The sequence below is a fragment of the Bubalus bubalis genome, chromosome 12 (assembly GCF_019923935.1).
Source record: "Bubalus bubalis isolate 160015118507 breed Murrah chromosome 12, NDDB_SH_1, whole genome shotgun sequence".
NCBI lineage: Eukaryota > Metazoa > Chordata > Mammalia > Artiodactyla > Bovidae > Bubalus > Bubalus bubalis.
Window position 1 is genome coordinate 13,173,494 of NC_059168.1, and position 22,950 is coordinate 13,196,443.

General features: G+C 41.9%; 1 protein-coding gene across 2 annotated transcripts in view; it reads left to right on the plus strand.

Moving 5' to 3' along the window:
• The first annotated feature begins 9,321 nt into the window (after positions 1–9,321).
• Positions 9,322–22,950, plus strand: part of PAIP2B (poly(A) binding protein interacting protein 2B) — a 50,798-nt gene continuing 37,169 nt past the window's right edge. Inside the window, exon 1 of one of the 2 annotated variants that reach the window (XM_006066655.4) lies at positions 9,322–9,504. Coding sequence is in view for 1 of the 2 variants with exons in the window: in XM_025260841.3 (XP_025116626.1) it covers positions 9,613–9,646 (34 nt within the window). In the remaining variant the exon portion in view is untranslated. The other variant, XM_025260841.3, reaches the window with a different exon arrangement.

The following is a 22,950-nucleotide window of genomic DNA, read 5'->3' on the forward strand; positions in this document are numbered from 1 at the left end:
CAACTATGCCTTTGAGGTCTACTGGAGTCCCTATCGAGTGGGCTGGAACCCTTTTACATTTAGCTCACCTGAGTGGTGTGGATTCCAGGCTCCATGGAGGATCTGATGATCATAGTTCAGCCCATGCCAGTTGAACTATGGGCATTGGTTGAACTATACCCTGTCTTTGCCCTGTCTTCCATGGCCTCATTCCTGCTCCCATCTCTCCATCTGGCATCTTCAGATTGATGCTTCATTGAACCTTATGTTTGGTGCTGTGCTCCAGGCTCAACTATAAAAAGGGTTTTTCTGTATTCCAGTTGTATTTGGGCAGAGTCTTCCTTCTTAGGGTGGGTAGATAAGGGCCAGATCAGGACACACAGGTGTCTGGGGAAGTTAACAATTTGAAGCTTCATTAAGTCGATGCTTAAGGAATATTTGTTCAGTGTTTCCTTAGAGAAAGAGTTACATGCTGTGTGGAGAGGCATGGAGAAGGACAATAGGTGTGGTATATGGCTACAGATGTCATATACCACTTGCGTATTTGACTCAACAAAATAAAAGTTTGCAGTTAACTGGCCCCACTCTTCTTAAAAAATAACTGGAGAGATGAGAGGAGGCAATATTGCTGAACTTGAAATGGAGGGAGGGCCAGAGAGAGAGGACAGTAACCTAGATCACTTCATTCCAGCTGCTCTTGGAGGCAGTGTATCCAAAGCCAGCACTTGGTCTCATGCTGCCCACACTTTCTGAGTTCTTTGGCCTCTCTGGACAAGACCAATAACCAGAGCCTCTCCTGAAGGAAGCATGCCTGCTGTCCACCAGCATTGCTTGGGCCCATGGAACCCCAGCTCCCCTGCCATTCAGTGTCAGAGATTCTAGATGTACACAGTCAACAGGAAAGCTGAGGAGCTGCCCCATTATCACCACCCTCCCTGGTACAAGTGCCCAGTTGAACATGTGCCCAGCCTGACTTTTTGCCAAGCAGCTGCATTCCCTCTGAAGCTGAAGCTCTGCTCACATACCATGACACTCATTTCCAGGCAAGACACCAGTGATCTTTGTACAGACCTCTCACAAAGACCACCAAGGCTTCAACATAATTTATTATCCTCTCTGGGGGTCATTGATATTACTAATACTCATTCACTCCTTTCCTACTCTAAAAGTACCACAATTGACTAATTCAGAAGACAAGGTGATTTGTTAGGTCCCAGAAAGTTGCTCTGTAATCCACAGGCTGCAGACTTCATCTCTGCCCTGACCTTATCTCAGCCAGTCTGGTATTTTATAGTTGCTTTATTACAAAGTTATGAGGGCAACTGTATCTCAGGGGGCTGTCAGGTCTGTTAACCTCAACTCTATACCCATTTCTTATGGAAGAGAACCCCAGTGAAGGCCAAATGTTACCCCAGGCAATGGAATTCTAGCCTAAAATCAGATTTTAGTCATGGTTTCCTAAGGGCCCTGCATCTGAGGCTAAAACATGCATCGCATCACAGCCAGTAGCAGCTGCCACATGCAGGGTGTTCTGTTCACACTTGGCAGGCCACCTCTTTTTAATGTTCTGCATTTTCAAACCCATACACTCTAGACAACCAAAACTGCCAGAGAGCATTTGTTCAGGTTGATGTTCTGTCGCCATGCTTCTCGACTAGATTTCGCTAGCCCTGAATATAGTCCATGAAGTACAGAATCAAAAATGACATCCTGTGCATTACTGCTACATGAGACGTCCATCCTGAAGTCAAGAGATGCATGGGAAGCATGAGGAATTGTTGCCTTCTCTCTAACTCCCAGTGCTTCCTTGCATGTTTCTGACCCAACCTCCTAGCATGGACATTTTCTATATTAGCCCCTATCTTTGCCTCCAAGGCCAATCTGTTAATCTTCCTTCAGAATCATTTGACTTCTGACCTAGCCCCCAGTTCACCTCTCAGTTTAGAGGAGTGTATCTTTGTCCACCTGAACACTGCTCACCACACACAGTGATGACCAAAGAGAACATCTCATTGAAAAGCTCAAAGGAAACCTACCATCGCCATCACTGTGGCTCTGTAAAGCTCCTTGTCCCTGCAGGGTTTATGTTCAGCTCTCTAGTTAGAATACCCCTACTATATTTTCCATGTTCCCCTCCACTACCAACCTGCATAGTCACGACGCTTCAACTACTCTCATGTCCACATGACCCGGAGTCTTCAAACCCATTAGATGAGCCTGTGGGTCAGAAATGAGCGAATAATAAAGATAAGAGTTTCTCACTTTAATTCAGCTCCTTCCCTAGAAATTAACTGGCATCCTCAATTTTACTTCCAACCTGTTTTCATCCCAGCTCTCCTCAGCTCTTGATTCTTGACTTTGCCATCACTATTCCTACCTTCTGTATCCACTGAATGAATTTGGTTTTCTGGCTTGATCCATCGATTTTATGAAATCCCCACCTTGTGCCCACTGCTCCGGTACATCGGCCATGATAGGTAAGGTCAGACTGTGGTAACAAACAATTCCAATGTCTCAGAGCCTTAATACAACGAAGTCTGTCACTTATTCTCTATGTCTGGTGTGAGGAGGCAGGGGGCTGTGCTCATTGTAGGTACTCAAATGACCCAAGCTGATGGAGGCTCCATCTCAGCGCCTCAGCTCTCTTCCTACATGATTGTGGTAGGAAGAAGGTGTGGCATATAATGTGCTTGCTCTTAAGACACCTGACCAGAAATAACACATACAGCTTCCACTCACATTTCACTGGAGAAAGCAAATCAGATGTCTATGTCTAACTTTAAAGGGAAGGCAAAGTCTAATCTACCATGAACCTAGAAAAAAAAATTATTGGAGTATTTTTTAATGATCTTAATGAGAGGCCCATTGGGCTATGGCCCACTTGTTTGTCACCCCTGGCCAAGGCCCACCCCAGTGCCCTGGTCTCCTCTGTCTCTCTTTGTTCTTGGAAGAAACTTCCATTCTTTCACCCCTATTCACTCATCCCATATTGGCTTGTATGACTTGGCTCCTGCTCTCTGCATTGCCCCTAAGATGAACTCCCAGGTGTAGGATCCCTACTTTTACCTCTGATTCTGGTCTCTGCCTTTTGTCTTCAGCCCATATAGAAATCGGAAAGAATTTCTGTACCCACATGTCATGGCTGGAACCTACCAAAGCTAGATTAGTCCTTGTCTTCCCCCCTTTCTGACAGTGGAGGTTTAGATACTCAGAGGCCCAGACTTGCAGCTGGAGGACAAATACCAAAGCTGTGTCCAAGGAAGAGTGCCAAGGCTGAGCAACTCAGCCAAATCTAGTCACCATGGAAGGAGCCAGAGGCAAGAAACAGGATCCTGAGACAAGGTCAGGGAGCCGGGGAACATGAGAGTGAAAACCAGCAGGGCAGACGCTGCAAATAGAAACTCCGTAAACAAGGTCCCATATTCACACTTTAGGGTTTTCTAATTAAATCTCTTTAATCAAAGTAATACCTGCACACATTTTACAATCAGTTGGTTTTCCAAGGCTTTCAATGAAAATTGCCAGTTCCATTCTCTACCATGGAGGCAAACTTTCAACTTTTTAGCCTTTTCTTTTGATACATGTATCTTCATATGTTAATAATTTGGTTATATATTCTTGAATTCTTTGTTTTAGTTTTAAGCTATCTGTTTAGTCTAGCTAGTGCCTTTCTGCTGTGAAATAAGGGAAATTAGCTCTCATATGCCCGTATCTACTTTCCCACTCCCTGCCTTCCAGTGTTAATCCATATTCAGTGTTAACACGAGGCTGACTATATAAATATTGCCACAGAGGCAACAGCATAATAAGAGTAAGAACTCTGGAGGCAGATTATCTGAATTTGAATCCTGCCTCCACCGCTAGCTGTGTGTGTTAGACTAAATAATATCTTCTCAAAGATGCCAATGCCCTAATTTCCAGAACCTGTGGCTAGTTTACTCTGCATGGTAAAAGAGACTTTGTAGATGTGATTAAGTCAAGGATTTTGACTAATTATCCTGGGTTACCAGGTGGACCCAGTGTAATCATATGTCTTATTAAGAGGAAGGCAGAAGAGTCAGAGAGAGAAGATGTAAGAATGCGAGTAGAAGTCAGAGGGAGAGAAGATGCCTCACTGCTTACTTTAAAGATGGAGGAAGAGGCCATGGGCCAGGGAACGTAGGTGGCCTCCAGAAGATGGAAAAAGCAAGGAAATGAACTCTCCCTTAGAGCCTCCAAATAGAATGCAGGCCTGCAGACATCTTGATTTTTGCTCATTGAAACCTATTTTGGACCTCAAGGCTCCAGAACTCCAAGATAATAAATGTATATTGCTTTAAACAATTAAGTTTGTGGTACTTTGTTAGAGTAACAAGAGGAAATGAATACACTGTGTGACCTTCAACAAGGTCCTTTTGCCAAAGATTTCTTATCTGCAAAATTACTTCCCTGATGGACCAGTGGTTAGGAATCCACCTACCATTTCAGGTGGCAGAGGTTCATTCCTTTGTACAGGAAGCCTCCACGTGCCACTGGACAACTAAGCTCATCCTCCACAAGGGAAGCCATCGCAGTGAGAAGCCCGCACACTGCAACTGGAGAGTAGCTCTTGCTCACCACAACTAGAGAAAGCAGTGCAGTGATAAATGAATCAAATAATTTTTTAAAGCCAAGAGGTAAATTTCAATTTAAAAAAAATGAGCTACTAAGAGGATCGTGCATGCATGCTAAGTCACTTCAGTGGCATCCGACTCTTTGCAACCCCATGGACTGCAGCCCTCCAGGCTTCCCTGTCCATGGGACTCTCCAGGCAAGAATACTGGAGTGGGTTGGGTTGCCATGCCCTCCTCTAGGGGATCTTCCCGACCTAGTGATTTAACCTGAGTCTCAGGTCTCCTGCATTGCAGGCGGGTTCTTTACCACTGAGACACCTGCGAAGCCACTGTGAAGATTAAAGTTAATAAACGTAAAACAGTTGAAACAGTGCCTAACACACAGTAAGTGCTGTGTGTGTATTTGCTATTATTGTTTGTAGCTAAGCCACCAAAAGTAGTATGATTTTGTGCCTTTTCTTTTTCTTGCACTTATTAGTCTGCATATTCATAGAAGACCCTCTTAGTCTTCTATGAATTTATCACTAACTCATCTGAAGCTATAAAACTGCCTGTTAGTACAGCCATACATATAGCTGACATATCCATTCAATTATTTTCTTTTACTGAGATACAGTTGTGTCCAGTGGGTAAGATTTTGCCTTCCAATGCAGGAGGTTTGGATTCAATCACTGTTGGGAAGCTAAGAGTCCACATGCCTTGTGGACAAAAAACCAAAACATAAGACAGAAGCAATATTGTGACAAATTTCATAAAGACATAAAAAAATTTTAAATAAACTAAAAAAGAAATGTGTTTTTGACAAGACCTATTTATTTAATCAGATAAAGCTTAAAAAAAAAAAAAGCGCTTAAAACAAGAGTAGACAATCCTGAAAGGACATATACCTTATAACCCAAGTTGGAAATACATGAAGGATTATGACTAGTGATTCTAGTTGTGCAGCATAATGACCCTGGGAATGGTACCCCCTTCCCACTGTTCACATTATTCATGTCTCTGTTCAATGCTCCTTCTTCAAACAGCTCTTAAACTGTTAAACCTAAAACAGCCATTCCCTTAACCTTGCTTTATTTTTCTTTGTAGTGCTTAGTTAAAGCATAGCATTTTATTATGTTTTTAAAAAAATTTTCATATTGGAGTATAATTGACTTACAATGTTGTATTAGTTTCAGGTGTACAACAAAGTGATTCACGTTATATCTATTCTTTTTCAAATTTTTTTCAAATTCCTCTTAAAATTTTTCAAATTCTTTTCCCATTTAGGTTATTACAGAATATTGAGTAGAATTCCCTGTACAATATCATGTCTGAAAGATTGCAGAGTAGAAGAATGTACACTTATCTTCCCCTGTGAGAACACCGCTAAACAACCATTGACAGGATGATGTTGGAACCCACGAAAAAAAGATACCCCCCATCCAAGGACAAAGGAGAAGCCACAGTAAGATGGTAGGAGGGGTGCAATCACGTTTAAATCAAGCCCCATACCCACCAGAGACTCTTGGAGGGCACAAAGAAAAACCTTGTGTGCACCAAGACACAGGGAAAGGAGCATTGCAGCCCACAAAAGACTGAGCCAGACCTGCCTGTGAGTGTTTGAGGGTCTCCTGCAGAGGCCTGGGTCAGCACTGCAGTACATGAACACTGGCAGCAGCAGTCCTGGGAGGCGCAGCATGTGGCATGAGTCCTCTTCAAGGTCACCATTAGCCCCACTGTAGAGCTGCCGGTCATCTGAATTAAATTCACCCGTTCCAGTCATTTTAGTTCAGTGGTTCCTAAAATGTCGATGTTTACTCTTGCCATCTCCTGTTTGACCACTTCTAATTTACCTTGATTCATGGACCTAACATTCCAGGTTTCTATGCAGTATTGTTCTTTACAGCAACAGACTTTACTTCCATCACCAGTCATGTCCACAACTAGGCATTGTTTTTCCTTTGGCTCCATCTCTTCATTCTTCGGGAGTTATTTCTCCACTCTTCTCCAGTAGCATATTGGGCACCTACCGACCTGGGGAGTTCATCTTTTAGTGTCATATCTTTTTGCCTTTTCATACTGTTCATGGGGTTCTCAAGGCAAGAATACTGAAGTGGTTTGCCATTCCCTTCTCCAGTGGACCACATTTTGTCAGAACTCTCCACCAAGAGCCGTCCGTCTTTGTTACTTTGCCAATAAAGGTCCGTCTAGTCAAAGCTGCTTTTTACAGTAGTCATGTATGGATGTGAGAGTTGGACTGTAAAGAAAGCTGAGCACTGAAGAATTGATGCTTTTGAACTGTGGTGTTGGAAAGGACTCTTGAGAGTCCCTTGGACTTCAAGGAGATCAAAACAGTCAATCCTAAAGGAAATCAGTCCTGAATATTCACTGGAAGGACTGATGCTGAAGCTGAAACTGCAATACTTTGGCCACATGATGCAAAGAGCTGACTCCTTAGAAAAGACCCTGATGCTGGGAAAGAGTGAAAGCAGGAGGAGAAGGCGATAACAGAGGATGAGATGGTTGAATGGCATCACCAACTCTATGAACATGAGTTTGAGCAAGCTTCAGGAGTTGGTGATGGACAGGGATGCCTAGCATGCTACAGTCCACGGGGTCACAGAGAGTTGGACACAACTGAGCAACTGAACTGAATTGAACTGAGAGCTGCTGGTAGGTGATCCACAAACTGGAGAACAATTATAGCAAAGAAGTTCTCGCACTGTTGTGAAAGTTCTAGGCCCTGAAACAGCCTTCCCAATTTGGGAATCTTTGGCAAAGGGCCTGGGAATCCTCAGGGAATCTGACTTTGAAGGTCAGTGGGATTTGATTACAGAACTTCCACAGGACTGGGAAACAGAGGCTCTTGGAGGGCACAGACAAAACCTTGTGCGCACCAGGACCTAGGAGAAAGGAGCAGTGACCCCACAAGAGACTTGAGCCAGGCTTGCCAGTGAGTGTTCAGGAGTCTCTGGCAGAGGCATGGGTCAACAGTGGCCTGCCACGGGGTCAGGGGCCCTGACTGCAGCAGTCCTGGGAGGCTCAGGGTGCTGGCCTAAGTCCTCCTGAAGGAGGTGGCCATTACCCCTACCACAGAGCCTATAGTCTACCATAGAGACTGCAAACTCTAGGACTGGGCTGCCTCAGGCCAAACTACAGGGAGTGAGCACAGCCCCACCCATCAGCAGATTAAAGTAGGTCATTGTTGATTATCTGTTTTATATATAATATTGTGTACATATTAATCCCCAACTCCTAATTTATCCCTCCATCCACCTTAGTTTATTTAGTCTGTGAGTCTGTTTCTGTTTTGTAATTAAGTTTATTTTTTATCCTTTTTTTAGATTCCACATATATGTGATATCATATGCTATGTCTTTCTCTGACTTACTTCAGTATAATCTCTAGGTCCATCCATGTTGATGCAAATAGCATTATTTCCACTCCTTTTAATGGCTGAATAATATTCCATTGTATACATGTACAATATGTTCTTTATCCTTTCATCTGTTGATGGATATTTTGGTTGCTTCCATGTCCTGGCTATTGCAAATAGTGCTGCAGTGAACATTCAGACACATATATCTTTTTGAATTACTGTTTTCTCCAGATATATACACCAGAGTGGGATTGCTGGTTCACCTGGTAGCTCTAGTTTTAGTTTTTTAAGGAACTTCCATATTGTTCTTTAGAGTGGGTGTACCAATCTACATTCCCACCAACAGTGTAGGAGGGTTCCTTTTTCTTCACACCTTCTCCAGCAATTTGTTTGTAAACTTTTTGGTGATGGCCATTCTGACTGAGCTGTTTTATTATTTATTGTTACTTGTTTATTGTCAGTTTCCTCAGCTACAGAATAAGCACCCCGGATGCAGCTTCACTGTCTTGTCCATATCATTCACTCAGAGCTTGGATTGGAGCTTGGATCATTATCAATCACTTACTTAGCCTCTACTTTATGTTATGTATACAGCTAACATGAGAGGTAGGGAGGAACAAAGATGTATAAAAACTTCCATAAAGAAATCCCGCTCCCTGAAAGGATAAACTTCTAAGTCTTGGCAAGTAAAGACTGGACACCGTGAATCCAAGGGGATAGTAAGGTTTTATTCATTTTTTAAATATTCAAGAAGCTAGATTTGTCTCTGGACATATGCAAGAGTCTCTCTGCTTCCCTCCAGCCCCTCCAAAAAGCCCAAGTTCCCAAATTTTTTCAACGGAGGGCTACATCAGGGTCCAGCCAGCCTTGCTCAAAGAACCTCCCTTGGTAATGGACAGCTGGGGAAATCCCAGGGAAGCCCGCCTCCATGCCCCGTTCCCCACCCCCCACCCCCACCTCCCCACGCTAGGCTGAGTGGCACAACCGGTAGGAGTGGCTGCTGTTTTAGCCAATGGAAGGAAACGGGAGCAGGAGCCTGTGTAAACAAACCCAGAGATGCTGGGCCTTGGGCTCCTCCCCCACGTGGGGCCGGACGGATCCTTGGCCCAATGCCTTATCCGGGAAAAGCATAGCGTCCATCCAACCTATCAGAGCTGGTGCCTCTCGCAAGGAGACGCTCCACCGGGAGGGAAAGAACGAAGGGAGCGAAAAGACAGACATTAGTACCAATCAGAAGCTGAAATTTCTGAGGGAGTGGGCGGGCACTGCTTCACATTTAGGCCAATAACCAGCACACGTGCCCTTCTAGGTGACTGAGCGGCATCCTCTTTGGCCCAATAGAAAAATGGGGCGGTGCCCAGCAACCAATGGCTTGGGTTCGGGGGCGGGGTGAGAAGCCAGTGTGCAGTAAGAGGTAACCTGACTAGGGGTAGAGGCGCTCCCCCGGTTCTGTGGCTCACGCTTTGGTACTGGGGACCGAGACTGTTCTGGCGACGGCGACCTCTGCGGCGACGGCTGAGATTCTCGAAAGAGTAGAGGAGGACGGTCCGGAGGAGGGGCTTCTAGTTAACGCAGGTGGGCTCGTGCGCCGGGCTGCCGGAGAGAGAACCCACGGGAAGCGCCACTCTCCCGGCTCTGGGGGCCCCTGCGCCTCCCTCTGCGCTGCCATCGGGGCTGTGAGGGATGGTGCCCGCCTGCCCGAGCTCCTGTGGGGAGGGTAAGCCGGCAGGTCCCACATCGCGGCTCTCGACGAGAAGGGGGACCGCTGGGGTCAGCCCCTGCCCCTCGGGGGCGCTGGGCGGTCTGTGGTCCCTTTCTCCCCGCACCCGCGCGCTATTCTAACCCCGCCCTCAACTCCCCTGTCCCCTTCTAATAGTCGGACTGAAGTCTCTGGCTTGCGTGTCCCTTCAGTGCCCGAGTGCGTGCCACACTGCTAGGCAAACTGACCAGTGCTGCCTCCTGCCGTCCTTCTCGCGGAGATGGGAAGGTGGAGGAGTTGCGCATCTCGCCCCTCCCCCATTCGCGGGACCCCCCCCCCCCCAACCCCGGCAACCACTCCCCCCCCACCCCCGCCATCCCTCGCCTTATTTGCGTTTCCTAAACACTCTCCGCTTCCCGCGTTATTCTAGCCTTCATTGTTGATACCTCTAGTGAGTTAGGGACCTTGACCACTTCTCTTCATCCTTCCCTTCAGCGAGTCGGCCCTTTGCTCCCTCCCACCCCCTAAATTTCGTCCTCATCTCTCATAGAAACTAACATTTGCCCCTACCAAGCAGCTGGAAGGTGAACCCAAGAGACGCGGAATATACAGTACGGGGAGCTTTTGAAGGTTGGGGACTTTAATCAGTTTTGTTAATGGTAGCCGCTTCTTGCCTTCCTGAAAATGGCACTTGATTATTATATCCTTTTTGGAATCTGTCCCATTATAGTTGTTTGGTGATCATTTTTGAAAACGCAAATGAGAAGGGTTTACTGGCAGCAAGAAAGTTTTAAATGTATTATTATTTTTTTATTTAAATAGAATTGGGTTATACTTGAAACAGCTTAACTGGAGTGTTGGAGAATTTGCAGTATAAGTAATGGCTTGACCACCCTACTTTGTCATAAAATATAGGACATATTTTGGCTGTATGGCACTGTGATTTGGATAATATAGCATTAATCTCTTTAAAAACGGCATTTTGTATTCACTTTCATAAGTATCAGTTTGGGTTTCATTAATGGTGGTTCTAGCCATATGTTTCTAGATAAAGTACAAACTATGTTGTGCCTAAATAAAATATGCCAAGAATTTTTATGGGGAAAAAGTAACCTATCATATTCAGTTTTGACTGAGACTTTAGGGTTTTGAAAATATTAATTTGAATGTTGGACAGTGAGGATTTTGTTTGAGGGGATGGATGAAATTGAAGTATGTGGATGAGCCGGATGGGTCTTTTATCCTGTGTGCGTGGGGGAAGGGAGGAAGAAAGAAAATACAGGTGTCCAAAGCCTTGTAGATTCAAACTCTGCTTCATTTCATGACTTTACATAAATTGAAGTTATTTTTCCTAGCTCTTAGTGGGGAAATGTAAGCAGTGAGTTTAACATGGTGCCTGCTGTGTTTTAGCCAGAATTTTACAAGCCTCTGTGAGAAATTCGTGTTGTTTTCCTTATTTGTGACATATGTCAGTACTGCCTTGTATTTTACTATGGTAAAACTGTATCTTATATATAGAGAAGTAAGTCTAATAGAATTAAAAGGAGTCTTTAATCTGAAGAGGCAGCATTGTCTAATGCTGAAACCATATGTTTGAGCTCTGTTAATATGGAAAATCACACTGAAAAGAGGAAAATCTTAAAACTGCTCTAATAAATGCCTAGATGTCTAGAACAACAGCAACAGAATTATGACAGAATTATTAGCAATCATCAAATAAAAGTCCTAGGCAAATTACAAATCTATGAATTGGTTATTACACTATTGTGAGTTGGTATAAGGCTGCAGTTGAAAACCAAACTTTTTGTACCATCTTTTCAGATGTATTTGTGCTTAGTAATTACTCCTTTGCAAATTTAGAGCCATAACTATGATTTTTTCAGAGACCTTGCCTTTAAGGAGCTCATAGTTTGGTGGAAGAGAGACCTGGAAACCAAGAATTAAACGCAGAGGGAGAGGTTCCATAGTGGAAGATGTGTACAGGACGTAGAGAGGCACTGTGGCATGGTGTTCTGGCCTCATGTCCCACTGCTGTGGACTTTCTGAAGTGCCTTTTCCCAAACTACCTGCTTATTTCACATACCTGGGCTTTTCTCTGTAGGTACTGTTCTCTCTTAAAAGACTTTTCCGTACCTTCTGTGCCTGGTGAGGTCCTACTTGAAAATCTTACTGAAGCCTCACACTGCCTCCCCTCCATTCAAATAATTGTTATCTGTATTTTTTGTTATCTCATTATAAATAATTACAGTTGATTCTCGCTATTCATGAGAATATATAAAATCACACAGAGCACTAAATTAGTGAATACTGAACGATTGCTCCTAGGGAAAGTATGTTCATATCTCACATAGATTTTAATCTTTTCCTAAATACAACTCATTCTGGTAGATTCTATTTCTTTATTTTACAGAAGAGAAAATGAGGTACAGAAGTGTTAAGTGACTTGCCTGAGGCCAACCCCTAACAGGTGCCAGAGTTCAGAAACCCTGCCCACCCCTCCACCACTGCACTGCACTGCCCCCTACTGACCTGCATCCTGTATCATCCCCACAAAAGCTGAAACTAAAAAGCAGAGCACTGCCTAGTTTGACCTTATCTGGGAACGTGCTCAGGAGTGACTCAAAATTTTTGCCACTCTGTGCACGTCCGTGAATGACTGCCAAAGCACCATCAGTGTTGATTTAGGGGTTACAAGTAAATTTTAGCAAGTAGGCAAATTCGCAAATGGAGAAGGCAATGGCACCCCACTCCAGTACTCTTGCCTGGAAAATCCCATGGGCGGAGGAGCCTGGTGGGCTGCAGTCCGTGGGGTTGCGAAGAGTCGGACACGACTGAGTGACTTCACTTTCACTTTTCACTTTCATGCATTGGAGAAGGAAATGGCAACCCACTCCAGTGTTCTTGCCTGGAGAATCCCTGGGACGGGGGAGCCTGGTGGGCTGCCATCTATGGGGTTGCACAGAGTCGGACACGACTGAAGTGACTTAGCAGCAGCAAATTCGCAAATACAGGATCTACAAATAATGAGGATCCAGTGTACTTGCAAATGAGCCCTGGAATCTATTTCAGGGTAACCCTCCCAGCAACTCACTGTAGAATGTGCCTTTAACTGCTTTGAGAATTCATTCTCTTATTCATTTATTCAACAAATATTTATTCAGCACTTACTGTAAGCCAAGCTCTGTTTTAGACTGTGGTGTGGTGCTGCCCTTGTAGATGCTCTATTTGAATAACAAAGACAGACAGCTAACAATCTGGAGCTCAGGAGAGAGGTCTAGTTTGGAATTAGAGATTAATTTGACCAAGATAAAGCCCTGTGGGGCCCCTCCCATTTCACATCCTCTTAACATACTGATTTCCACTACATTTCTGTTCTACCCCATGCATATACTCTTCCTTTTGAGCCTCTCTACTTGTCATTAGTTGATTTTGAGGCTGTTTACTCATATAGATGGTAGGATATTGTAGAAGAATCAGATTGATCTGGTCTTTAATTTCTGCATTTGCCACCTACCACCTGAGTGACTTTGGTCAAGCTGTTGAACTTTTAAAGCCTGTTTCCTGATTTCAGAAGTGGTGATCTGATGTGCTAGGCCCTTGTTGGTAGAGAGGAAGAGACACACACATATTACTTTTGATGCTGAGGGTTTAAAGTAAACTAGAATGGAATATCATCTTAACCACCATATTGTCTGTTGGCCCTAGTGCTCTCAGAACCTTAGGATAGGTTTAAGATTTAAGCTCTGAAGACCTACTTTCTTTTGTTTTGTTCACTCAACATTTGTGTTTCCTAAGAGAGAGTATCTGATTGGATTGTTTTGTCACCTTCCAAAATGGAGGACTCCTATCCAGCAAAATATTGAACCAAGCCATGTCCTAAGTGATCTTCCTCACGTTCAGCCTGTAGATTGTCCTTAGAGTTCTGAGTTTGGTCCAGGAGTTTATAGCCAAAGAAGTGGATTGGTTTCATGTATTATCTATGACACAGACTGAAGCATATACAGAAAGAACCCCTTGGTGACAATTTCTTCAGAAAACAACTGAGTATAGAGTGGTCCTTAGAGCTTCATGGATTTCTGTCCTATTCAAATACTTGTCTACCATGATCATAGACAGTGTTTAATAAAGCACCTAACAAAGTAATTGTTACATGTCAAATATTGCATAGATCTTCCTTTTGATGTTGCATTTGACATTATTATAGTGTGGTTATTTGCTTATATGGCTGGCTTGTTATATGACTATTCTCCATGAGGGAGGGTTAACATCTTCATCCTCTATCTTTGGCACTTAGTTCTGTGCCTGAGGCATGGTAATAAACGCACAAATGTATGACTTAAGAAATTCCTTAACTCTTCCTGCAAGGATGGAAGGATAGGAAAGCTTCCCAGAGAAAATGTTGTTTAAGCTGGTTCTTAAAGAATGAGTAGGAAGGTTTTCTAGATGAATAAAACCTTGAGGCAGCATTCCAAATAGGGACTAGCAGTTGCAAAGACACAGATATATAAAAAGATAATGAAGTTTATTGTATACTCCTAGCAGATTAAAACAACAAACAAAAATCAAAATCAGTGGGCTTGGTCGGAAGGCATGTCACAACTGAATTAACTTATGATCATAGCTGCTCAGTAACAGATGCAAATTTTAGGGAGAAAGTATAATATCCTCAGGTTGTTGGCAGAGTATCAACAGTTTAGAAATACAAATATTGACTTTGGGGAACTTTTACACTGTAGTGAATACATGTGTATGCACTGTTCAAGGTACTGAAAATGTAATCAAACTTACTCTCAAGAGGCTAACAAGCTAGCAAGGAGACAGATAAATGATTTTTATTGTGTAAGTGAGGTAATAGAGATGGGAATAAAGTGCTATCTGAACCAGGAGAAAGGAGTATTTCATAATATGAAACGCTGGAGGAAGATTTCTCAAGTGAGGTGGCTTTTGATCTGTGCCTTGGTGGAGTGCACTAGACCAAAAATAGGGACTTTGTGAAGACAATTAGTGGTAGGAAAGACTTAAGAATTATCCCTTTTTGCTATATCTGTTTTGGGCATTCAGTTAATAGTTACATTTGTTCAGGCAGTGTCTGTGAGCATAAGAAGTGAATAATTATGCCATAGTAGAATTTTGTGTCAAAATAAACTGGGTTAAAGTTTTCTGAAATGCAGGGCATCTCTAAAGTCTTTATTATATTAACATCCTTAATGGCTCTCCAAAATATTGTATTCAACCCACCCCCCACAGCATACCTAAACATCTTTTGGAACATAATTATATGAGACAGAATTTGAGGAATGATGAATTACAGTGTATTTTTTTTTTCTTCAATAACTTTTATATATTTTTTTTCATACATGATATTACACGTTTCAATGCCATTCTCCCAAATCTTCCCACCCTCTCCCTCTCCAACAGAGTCCATAAGACTGTTCTATAAATCATTGTCTCTTTTGCTGTCTCGTACACAGGGTTATTGTTACCATCTTTCTAAATTCCATATATATGCGTTAGTATACTGTATTGGTGTTTTTCTTTCTGGCTTACTTCACTCTGTATAATAGGCTCCAGTTTCATCCACCTCATTAGAACTGATTCAAATGTGTTCTTTTTAATGGCTGAGTAGTACTCCATTGTGTATATGTACCACAGCTTTCTTATCCATTCATCTGTTGATGGACATCTAGGTTGCTTCCATGTCCTGGATATTATAAACCGTGCTGCGATGAACATTGGGGTACACATGTCTCTTTCCCTTCTGGTTTCCTCAGTGTGTATGCCCAGCAGTGGGATTGCTGGATCAAGGCAGTTCTATTTCCAGTTTTTTAAGGAATCTCCACACTGTTCTCCATAGTGGCTGTACTAGTTTGCATTCCCACCAACAGTGTAAGAGGGTTCCTTTTTCTCCACACCCTCTCCAGCATTTATTGCTTGTAGACTTTTGGATCGCAGCCATTCTGACTGGTGTGAAATGGTACCTCATAGTGGTTTTGAATTGCATTTCTCTGATAATGAGTGATGTTGAGCATTTTTTCATGTGTTTGTTAGCCATCTGTATGTCTTCTTTGGAGAAATGTCTATTTAGTTCTTTGGCCCATTTTTTGATTGGGTCATTTATTTTTCTGGAGTTGAGCTGTAGGAGTTGCTTGTATATTTTTGAGGTTAGTTGTTTGTCAGTTGCTTCATTTGCTATTATTTTCTCCCATTCTGAAGGCTGCATTTTCACCTTGCTAATAGTTTCCTTTGATGTGCAGAAGCTTTTAAGGTTAATTAGGTCCCATTTGTTTATTTTTGCTTTTATTTCCAATATTCTGGGAGGTGGGTCATAGAGGATCCTGCTGTGATGTATGTCAGAGAGTGTTTTGCCTATGTTCTCCTCTAGGAGTTTTATAGTTTCTGGTCTTACGTTTAGATCTTTAATCCATTTTGAGTTTATTTTTGTGTATGGTGTTAGAAAGTGTTCTAGTTTCATTCTTTTACAAGTGGTTGACCAGATTTCCCAGCACCACTTGTTAAAGAGATTGTCTTTAATCCATTGTATATTCTTGCCTCCTTTGTCAAAGATAAGGTGTCCATAAGTGCATGGATTTATCTCTGGGCTTTCTATTTTGTTCCATTGATCTATATTTCTGTCTTTGTGCCAGTACCATACTGTCTTGATAACTGTGGCTTTGTAGTAGAGCCTGAAGTCAGGTAGGTTGATTCCTCCAGTTCCATTCTTCTTTCTCAAGATCGCTTTGGCTATTCGAGGTTTTTTGTATTTCCATACAAATTGGGAAATTATTTGTTCTAGCTCTGTGAAGAATACCATTGGTAGCTTGATAGGGATTGCATTGAATCTATAAATTGCTTTGGGTAGTATACTCATTTTCACTATATTGATTCTTCCAATCCGTGAACATGGTATATTTCTCCATCTATTAGTGTCCTCTTTGATTTCTTTCACCAGTGTTTTATAGTTTTCTATATATAGGTCTTTAGTTTCTTTAGGTAGATATATTCCTAAGTATTTTATTCTTTCCGTTGCAATGGTGAATGGAATTGTTTCCTTAATTTCTCTCTCTTTCCTTAATTATTAGAAATTTCTAATAATTTTCTCATTATTAGTGTATAGGAATGCAAGGGATTTCTGTGTGTTGATTTTATATCCTGCAACTTTACTATAATCATTGATTAGTTCTAGTAATTTTCTGGTGGAGTCTTTAGGGTTTTCTATGTAGAGGATCATGTCATCTGCAAACAGTGAGAGTTTTACTTCTTTTCCAATTTGGATTCCTTTTATTTCTTTTTCTGCTCTGATTGCTGTGGCCAAAACTTCCAAAACTATGTTGGAATAGTAATGGTGAAAGTGGGCACCCTTGTCTTGTTCCTGACTTTAGAGGAAATGCTTTCAATTTTTCACCATTGAGGATAATGTTTGCTGTGGGTTTGTCATATATAGCTTTTATTATGTTGAGGTATGTTCCTTCTATTCCTGCTTTCTGGAGAGTTTTTATCATAAATGGATGTTGAATTTTGTCAAAGGCTTTCTCTGCATCTATTGAGATAATCATATGGTTTTTATTTTTCAATTTGTTAATGTGGTGTATTACATTGATTGATTTGCGGATATTGAAGAATCCTTGCATCCCTGGGATAAAGCCCACTTGGTCATGGTGTATGATTTTTTTAATGTGTTGTTGGATTCTGATTGCTAGAATTTTGTTAAGGATTTTTGCATCTATGTTCATCAGTGATATTGGCCTGTAGTTTTCTTTTTTTGTGGGATCTTTGTCAGGTTTTGGTATTAGGGTGATGGTGGCCTCATATTATGAGTTTGGAAGTTTACCTTCCTCTGCAATTTTCTGGAAGAGTTTGAGCAGGATAGGTGTTAGCTCCTCTCTAAATTTTTGGTAGAATTCAGCTGTGAAGCCGTCTGGACCTGGGCTTTTGTTTGCTGGAAGGTTTTTGATTACAGTTTCAATTTCCATGCTTGTGATGGGTCTGTTAAGATTTTCTATTTCTTCCTGGTCCAGTTTTGGAAAGTTGTACTTTTCTAAGAATTTGTCCATTTCTTCCACGTTGTCCATCTTATTGGCATATAATTGTTGATAGTAGTCTCTTATGATCCTTTGTATTTCTGTGTTGTCTGTTGTGATCTCTCCATTTTCATTTCTAATTTTATTGATTTGATTTTTCTCCCTTTGTTTCTTGATGAGTCTGGCTAATGGTTTGTCAATTTTATTTATCCTTTCAAAGAACCAGCTTTTGGCTTTGTTGATCTTTGCTATGGTCTCTTTTGTTTCTTTTGCATTTATTTCTGCTCTAATTTTTAAGATTTCTTTCCTTCTACTAACCCTGGGGTTCTTCATTTCTTCCTTTTCTAGTTGCTTTAGGTGTAGAGTTAGGTTATTTATTTGACTTTTTTCTTGTTTCTTGAGGTGTGCCTGTATTGCTATGAACTTTCCCCTTAGGACTGCTTTTACAGTGTCCCACAGGTTTTGGGTTGTTGTGTTTTCATTTTCATTCGTTTCTATGCAAATTTTGATTTCTTTTTTGATTTCTTCTGTGATTTGTTGGTTATTCAGCAGCATGTTGTTCAGCCTCCATATGTTGGAATTTTTAATAGTTTTTCTCTTGTAATTGAGATCTAATCTTACTGCATTGTGGTCAGAAAAGATGCTTGGAATGATTTCTATTTTTTTGAATTTACCAAGGCTAGCTTTATGGCCCAGGATGTGATCTATCCTGGAGAAGGTTCCATGTGCGCTTGAGAAAAAGGTGAAATTCATTGTTTTGGGATGAAATGTCCTATAGATATCAATTAGGTCTAACTGGTCTATTGTATCATTTAAAGTTTGTGTTTCCTTGTTAATTTTCTGTTTAGTTGATCTATCCATAGGTGTGAGTGGGGTATTAAAGTCTCCCACTATTATTGTGTTATTGTTAATTTCTCCTTTCATAGTTGTTAGCATTTGTCTTACATATTGTGGTGCTCCCGTGTTGGGTGCATATATATTTATAATTGTTATATCTTCTTCTTGGATTGATCCTTTGATCATTATGTAGTGACCATCTTTGTCTCTTTTCACAGCCTTCGTTTTAAAGTCTATTTTATCTGATATGAGTATTGCTACTCCTGCTTTCTTTTGGTCCCTATTTGCATGGAAAATCTTTTTCCAGCCCTTCACTTTCAGTCTGAATGTGTCCCCTGTTTTGAGGTGGGTCTCTTGTAGACAACATATGTAGGGGACTTGTTTTTGTATCCATTCAGCTAGTCTTTGTCTTTTGGTTGGGGCATTCAACCCATTTACGTTTAAGGTAATTACTGATAAGTATGATCCCCGTTGCCATTTACTTTATTGTTTTGGGTTCGAATTTATACACCGTTTTTGTGTTTCCTGTCTAGAGAATATCCTTTAGTATTTGTTGGAGAGCTGGTTTGGTGGTGCAGAATTCTCTCAGCTTTTGCTTGTCTGAAAAGCTTTTGATTTCTCCTTCATACTTGAATGAGATCCTTGCTGGGTACAATAATCTGGGCTGTAGGTTATTTTCTTTCATCACTTTAAATATGTCCTGCCATTCCCTCCTGGCCTGAAGAGTTTCTATTGAAAGATCAGCTGTTATCCTTATGGGAACTCCCTTGTGTGTTATTTGTTGTTTTTCCCTTGCTGCTTTTAATATTTGTTCTTTGTGTTTGATCTTTGTTAACTTGATTAATATGTGTCTTGGGGTGTTTCGCCTTGGGTTTATCCTGTTTGGGACTCTCTGGGTTTCTTGGACTTGGGTGATTATTTCCTTCCCCATTTTAGGGAAGTTTTCAACTATTATCTCCTCAAGTATTTTCTCATGGTCTTTCTTTTGTCTTCTTCTTCTGGGACCCCTATGATTCGAATGTTGTAGCGTTTAATATTGTCCTGGAGGTCTCTGAGATTGTCCTCATTTCTTTTAATTTGTTTTTCTTTTATCCTCTCTGATTCATTTATTTCTACCATTCTATCTTCTAATTCACTAATCCTATCTTCTGCCTCTGTTATTCTACTATTTGTTGCCTCCAGAGTGTTTTTAATTTCATTTATTGCATTATTCATTATATTTTGACTCTTTTTTACTTCTTCTAGGTCCTTGTTAAACCTTTCTTGCATCTTCTCAATCCTTGTCTCCAGGCTATTTATCTGTGATTCCATTTTGATTTCAAGATTTTGGATCAATTTCACTATCATTATTCAGAATTCTTTATCAGGTAGATTCCCTATCTCTTCCTCTTTTGTTTGGTTTGGTGGGCATTTATCCTGTTCCTTTATCTGCTGGGTATTCCTCTGTCTCTTCATCTTGTTTAAATTGCTGATTTTGGGGTGTCCTATCTGTATTCTGGCAGTTTGTGGAGTTCTCTTTATTGTGGCATTTCCTCGCTGTGTGTGGGTTTGTACAGGTGGCTTGTCAAGGTTTCCTGGTTAGGGAAGCTTGTGTCGGTGTTCTGGTGGGTGGAGCTGGATTTCTTCTCTCTGGAGTGCAATGAAGTGTTCACGGAGTTATGCAGAGGAGAGAAGGAGGAGGAAGGAGACAGAGGTGGCCAGGAGGATAAAAGGGGGGAATGAAAAGGAGGGAGACAGATCCAGCCAGTAATCTGTTCCCTAAGTGTTCTCCCTGTCTGGAACACACAGAAATTCACAGAGTTGGGTAGAGTAGAGAGGGGTTAGGGAGGAGACACCGGTGACCTGGTGTAGAAAAAGGAGAGTCCAAAGGGAGAGAGAGCAGTCAAGCCAGTAATCTCGCTCCCTAGTGAAAAATGGGTACTGAAGATTGGGTTCTTAAAGGTACAAAATTGGTAACCAATACATAAAAGCAAAAATTAAAAATCTAGAGTAGAGTTTGGAATTTCAAAAATACGATGTTAAAGAAAAGAAGAAGGAAAAGAAAGAGAGAAAAAACGAACAAACAAAAACAAACAAGGTCGTGAAAATTATAAAAAGAATATAGGTACAAGATTGATAACTAATACCAAAAAGCAAAAGTTAAAAATCTTTTTAGAGTAGAGTTTGGAATTTCAGATATACAATGTTATATAAAAGAAGAAGAGAAACAGAAAAAAAAAAAAAAAGTCACAGAAATTATAAAAAAAAAAACTATAGGTACAAAATTGATAACAAATATCAAAAAGCTAAAATTAAAAATCTAGAGTAGAGTTTGGAATTTCAAAAATACAATGTTAAAGAGAGGAAGAAGAAAAAAAAACAAGGTCAAAAAGTTATAAAAAATATATATATAAAGTTTGCTGTAAAAAAAATAGGGCCTTTTTTTTTTTTTGCAAAGTAATAGGTTATAAAAGTGAAGATTAAAGGAATAATAGAGGACTTAAAATTTTTTTAAAAAATTATAAAAAAAAAGAAAGAAAGAAAGAAAGAATGATCGTAAAAATAGTAAAAATATATCCAGGACTTTCTCTGGTTTTGTTGTGAGTATTGTGGGTTCAGTTCATTTTTGGCTAGTTCCTTGGTCCGACTTATATTTCTCAAGATCTATAGGCCCCTTCCTATGTAGTCGGTAGTAAGCACAAGGTTTTAATCTATTGCCTGTAGCTTCCAAGGCGGTTCCCTCTGTTATAGCTTCTTCTGTTTGCTGGTCTCTTCAGTGTCTGGTTTCCGCCCTGACACAAAGGGGATGGTGGAGGATACTTTTTTTTTTTTTAGGCTCACTTGTTCAGTAGCGCTGTTGGGAGGGAGGGAGGGATGCTGCAAATAACACTGGCGTGCGCTCGCAGTGCCTCAGCCACACTGGGTCTGCCCCCGCTCACGGCGCGGGGCAGAGCCTCCCTGCCCACACTTCTCAGGCTCTAGGTTGCTCCGCCGGGAACTATCCGTGGCCGGCCCTGGGCTGCCTGTACCTCCCAGGTCCAAGCCGCTCAGGTTCAGGCACTCCGGTAGTCCTCAGAGGCGCAGACTCGGTTGGGCCTGCGTTTTGTGCCCTTCGCAGGTCCGAGCAGCTCAGGTGATGAGGTGTTTGGCGAGCGCGACTGCTGCGACTTATCGCCTCCCCGCCGCTCGTTTATCTAGGTGTACAACCGGCACGCCTTCTCAGGCAGATGTTGACCGTCCAGACCGCCAAGAAGTTTTAGTTAGCAAAGAAGCCTGCTTACAGTTTTATAGATAATGTCTCTCTGGGGCTGCGATTGCCCCCTTCCGGTTCTGACTGCCTGTCACCAGAGGGGGAAGGTCTGCAGCCGGCTATCTCTGTTCAGTCCTTTGTTCCATGCGCGGTCCTGGTGGCGTCTTAAGTTAGGGCTGGCTTTTTGCGTGGTAGATATCCCACAGTCTGGTTTACTAGCCCAAATTATTTCGCTCAGATAGTGCTCAGGGTATTCAGGCCAGGTCCTTACCCTAAGTGATGCAGCCCGCTCTGTGCCTCCCTGCCCAGCCCCCGCTTGCTAATGGCGGATGCAGGCGTCTGTGCTGCCTTTCCGCTGTGGGGAGTTACCGTAAGGCTCGCAATCTGCGGGTTTTAATTGTTTATTTTTCCTCCCTGTTATGTTGCCCTTTGTGCTTCCAAAGCTCAGCACAGATTCGGCAGTGAGAAGGTTTCCTGGTGTTTGGAAACTTCTCTCTTTTTAAGACTCCTTTCCCGGGACGGGACTCCCTTCCCGGGACGGAACTCCGTCCCTCCCTCTTTTGTCTCTTTTTTTGTCTTTTATATTTTTTCCTACCTCCTTTCGAAGACTTGGGTTGCTTTTCTGGGTGCCTGATGTCCTCAGCCGGCCTTCAGAAGTTGTTTTGTGGAATTTACTCGGCGTTTAAGTGTTCTTTTGATGAATTTGTGGGGGAGAAAGTGTTCTCCCCGTCCTACTCCTCCGCCATCTTGGCTCCTCCCTACAATGTATTTTTAACAAGCCAAGATTTATCGGTAGTCTCCATGTCCACTGTAAAATAATGTATAATTCTATAATCTCATAGATAAGAAGGAGAGGAAGGAGAGACATTTGGAGAGAAAGAATACATTCTAGCCAAGTTATTATCATCTTAGTCAATACGTCCCAAATTTAATACATAATTATTATATGATCATCTCCTCCCTTGAAAAGTATGGCTTGTTCATATTTTGAAGTTCTATAAGGTGATCAGACACATCCTGGGAAGGTACAGAACCAGAGCAGGAATCAGTGGTGGGGGCAGAGGCAGAGCCGCCTTAGAGTGGCACTCTTCCATCTTGAGAGAATGCTGCTTTTGTTTTGCATTCATTTTAGGCCATATTAGACGTACATTTTGCCAGTAGGGCATTTTAAGAGCATACTGAAAATCCACACCCTTTTCTGAGTCTGGAATTTCAGGAGTTGATTGCCAGTGTGTTCT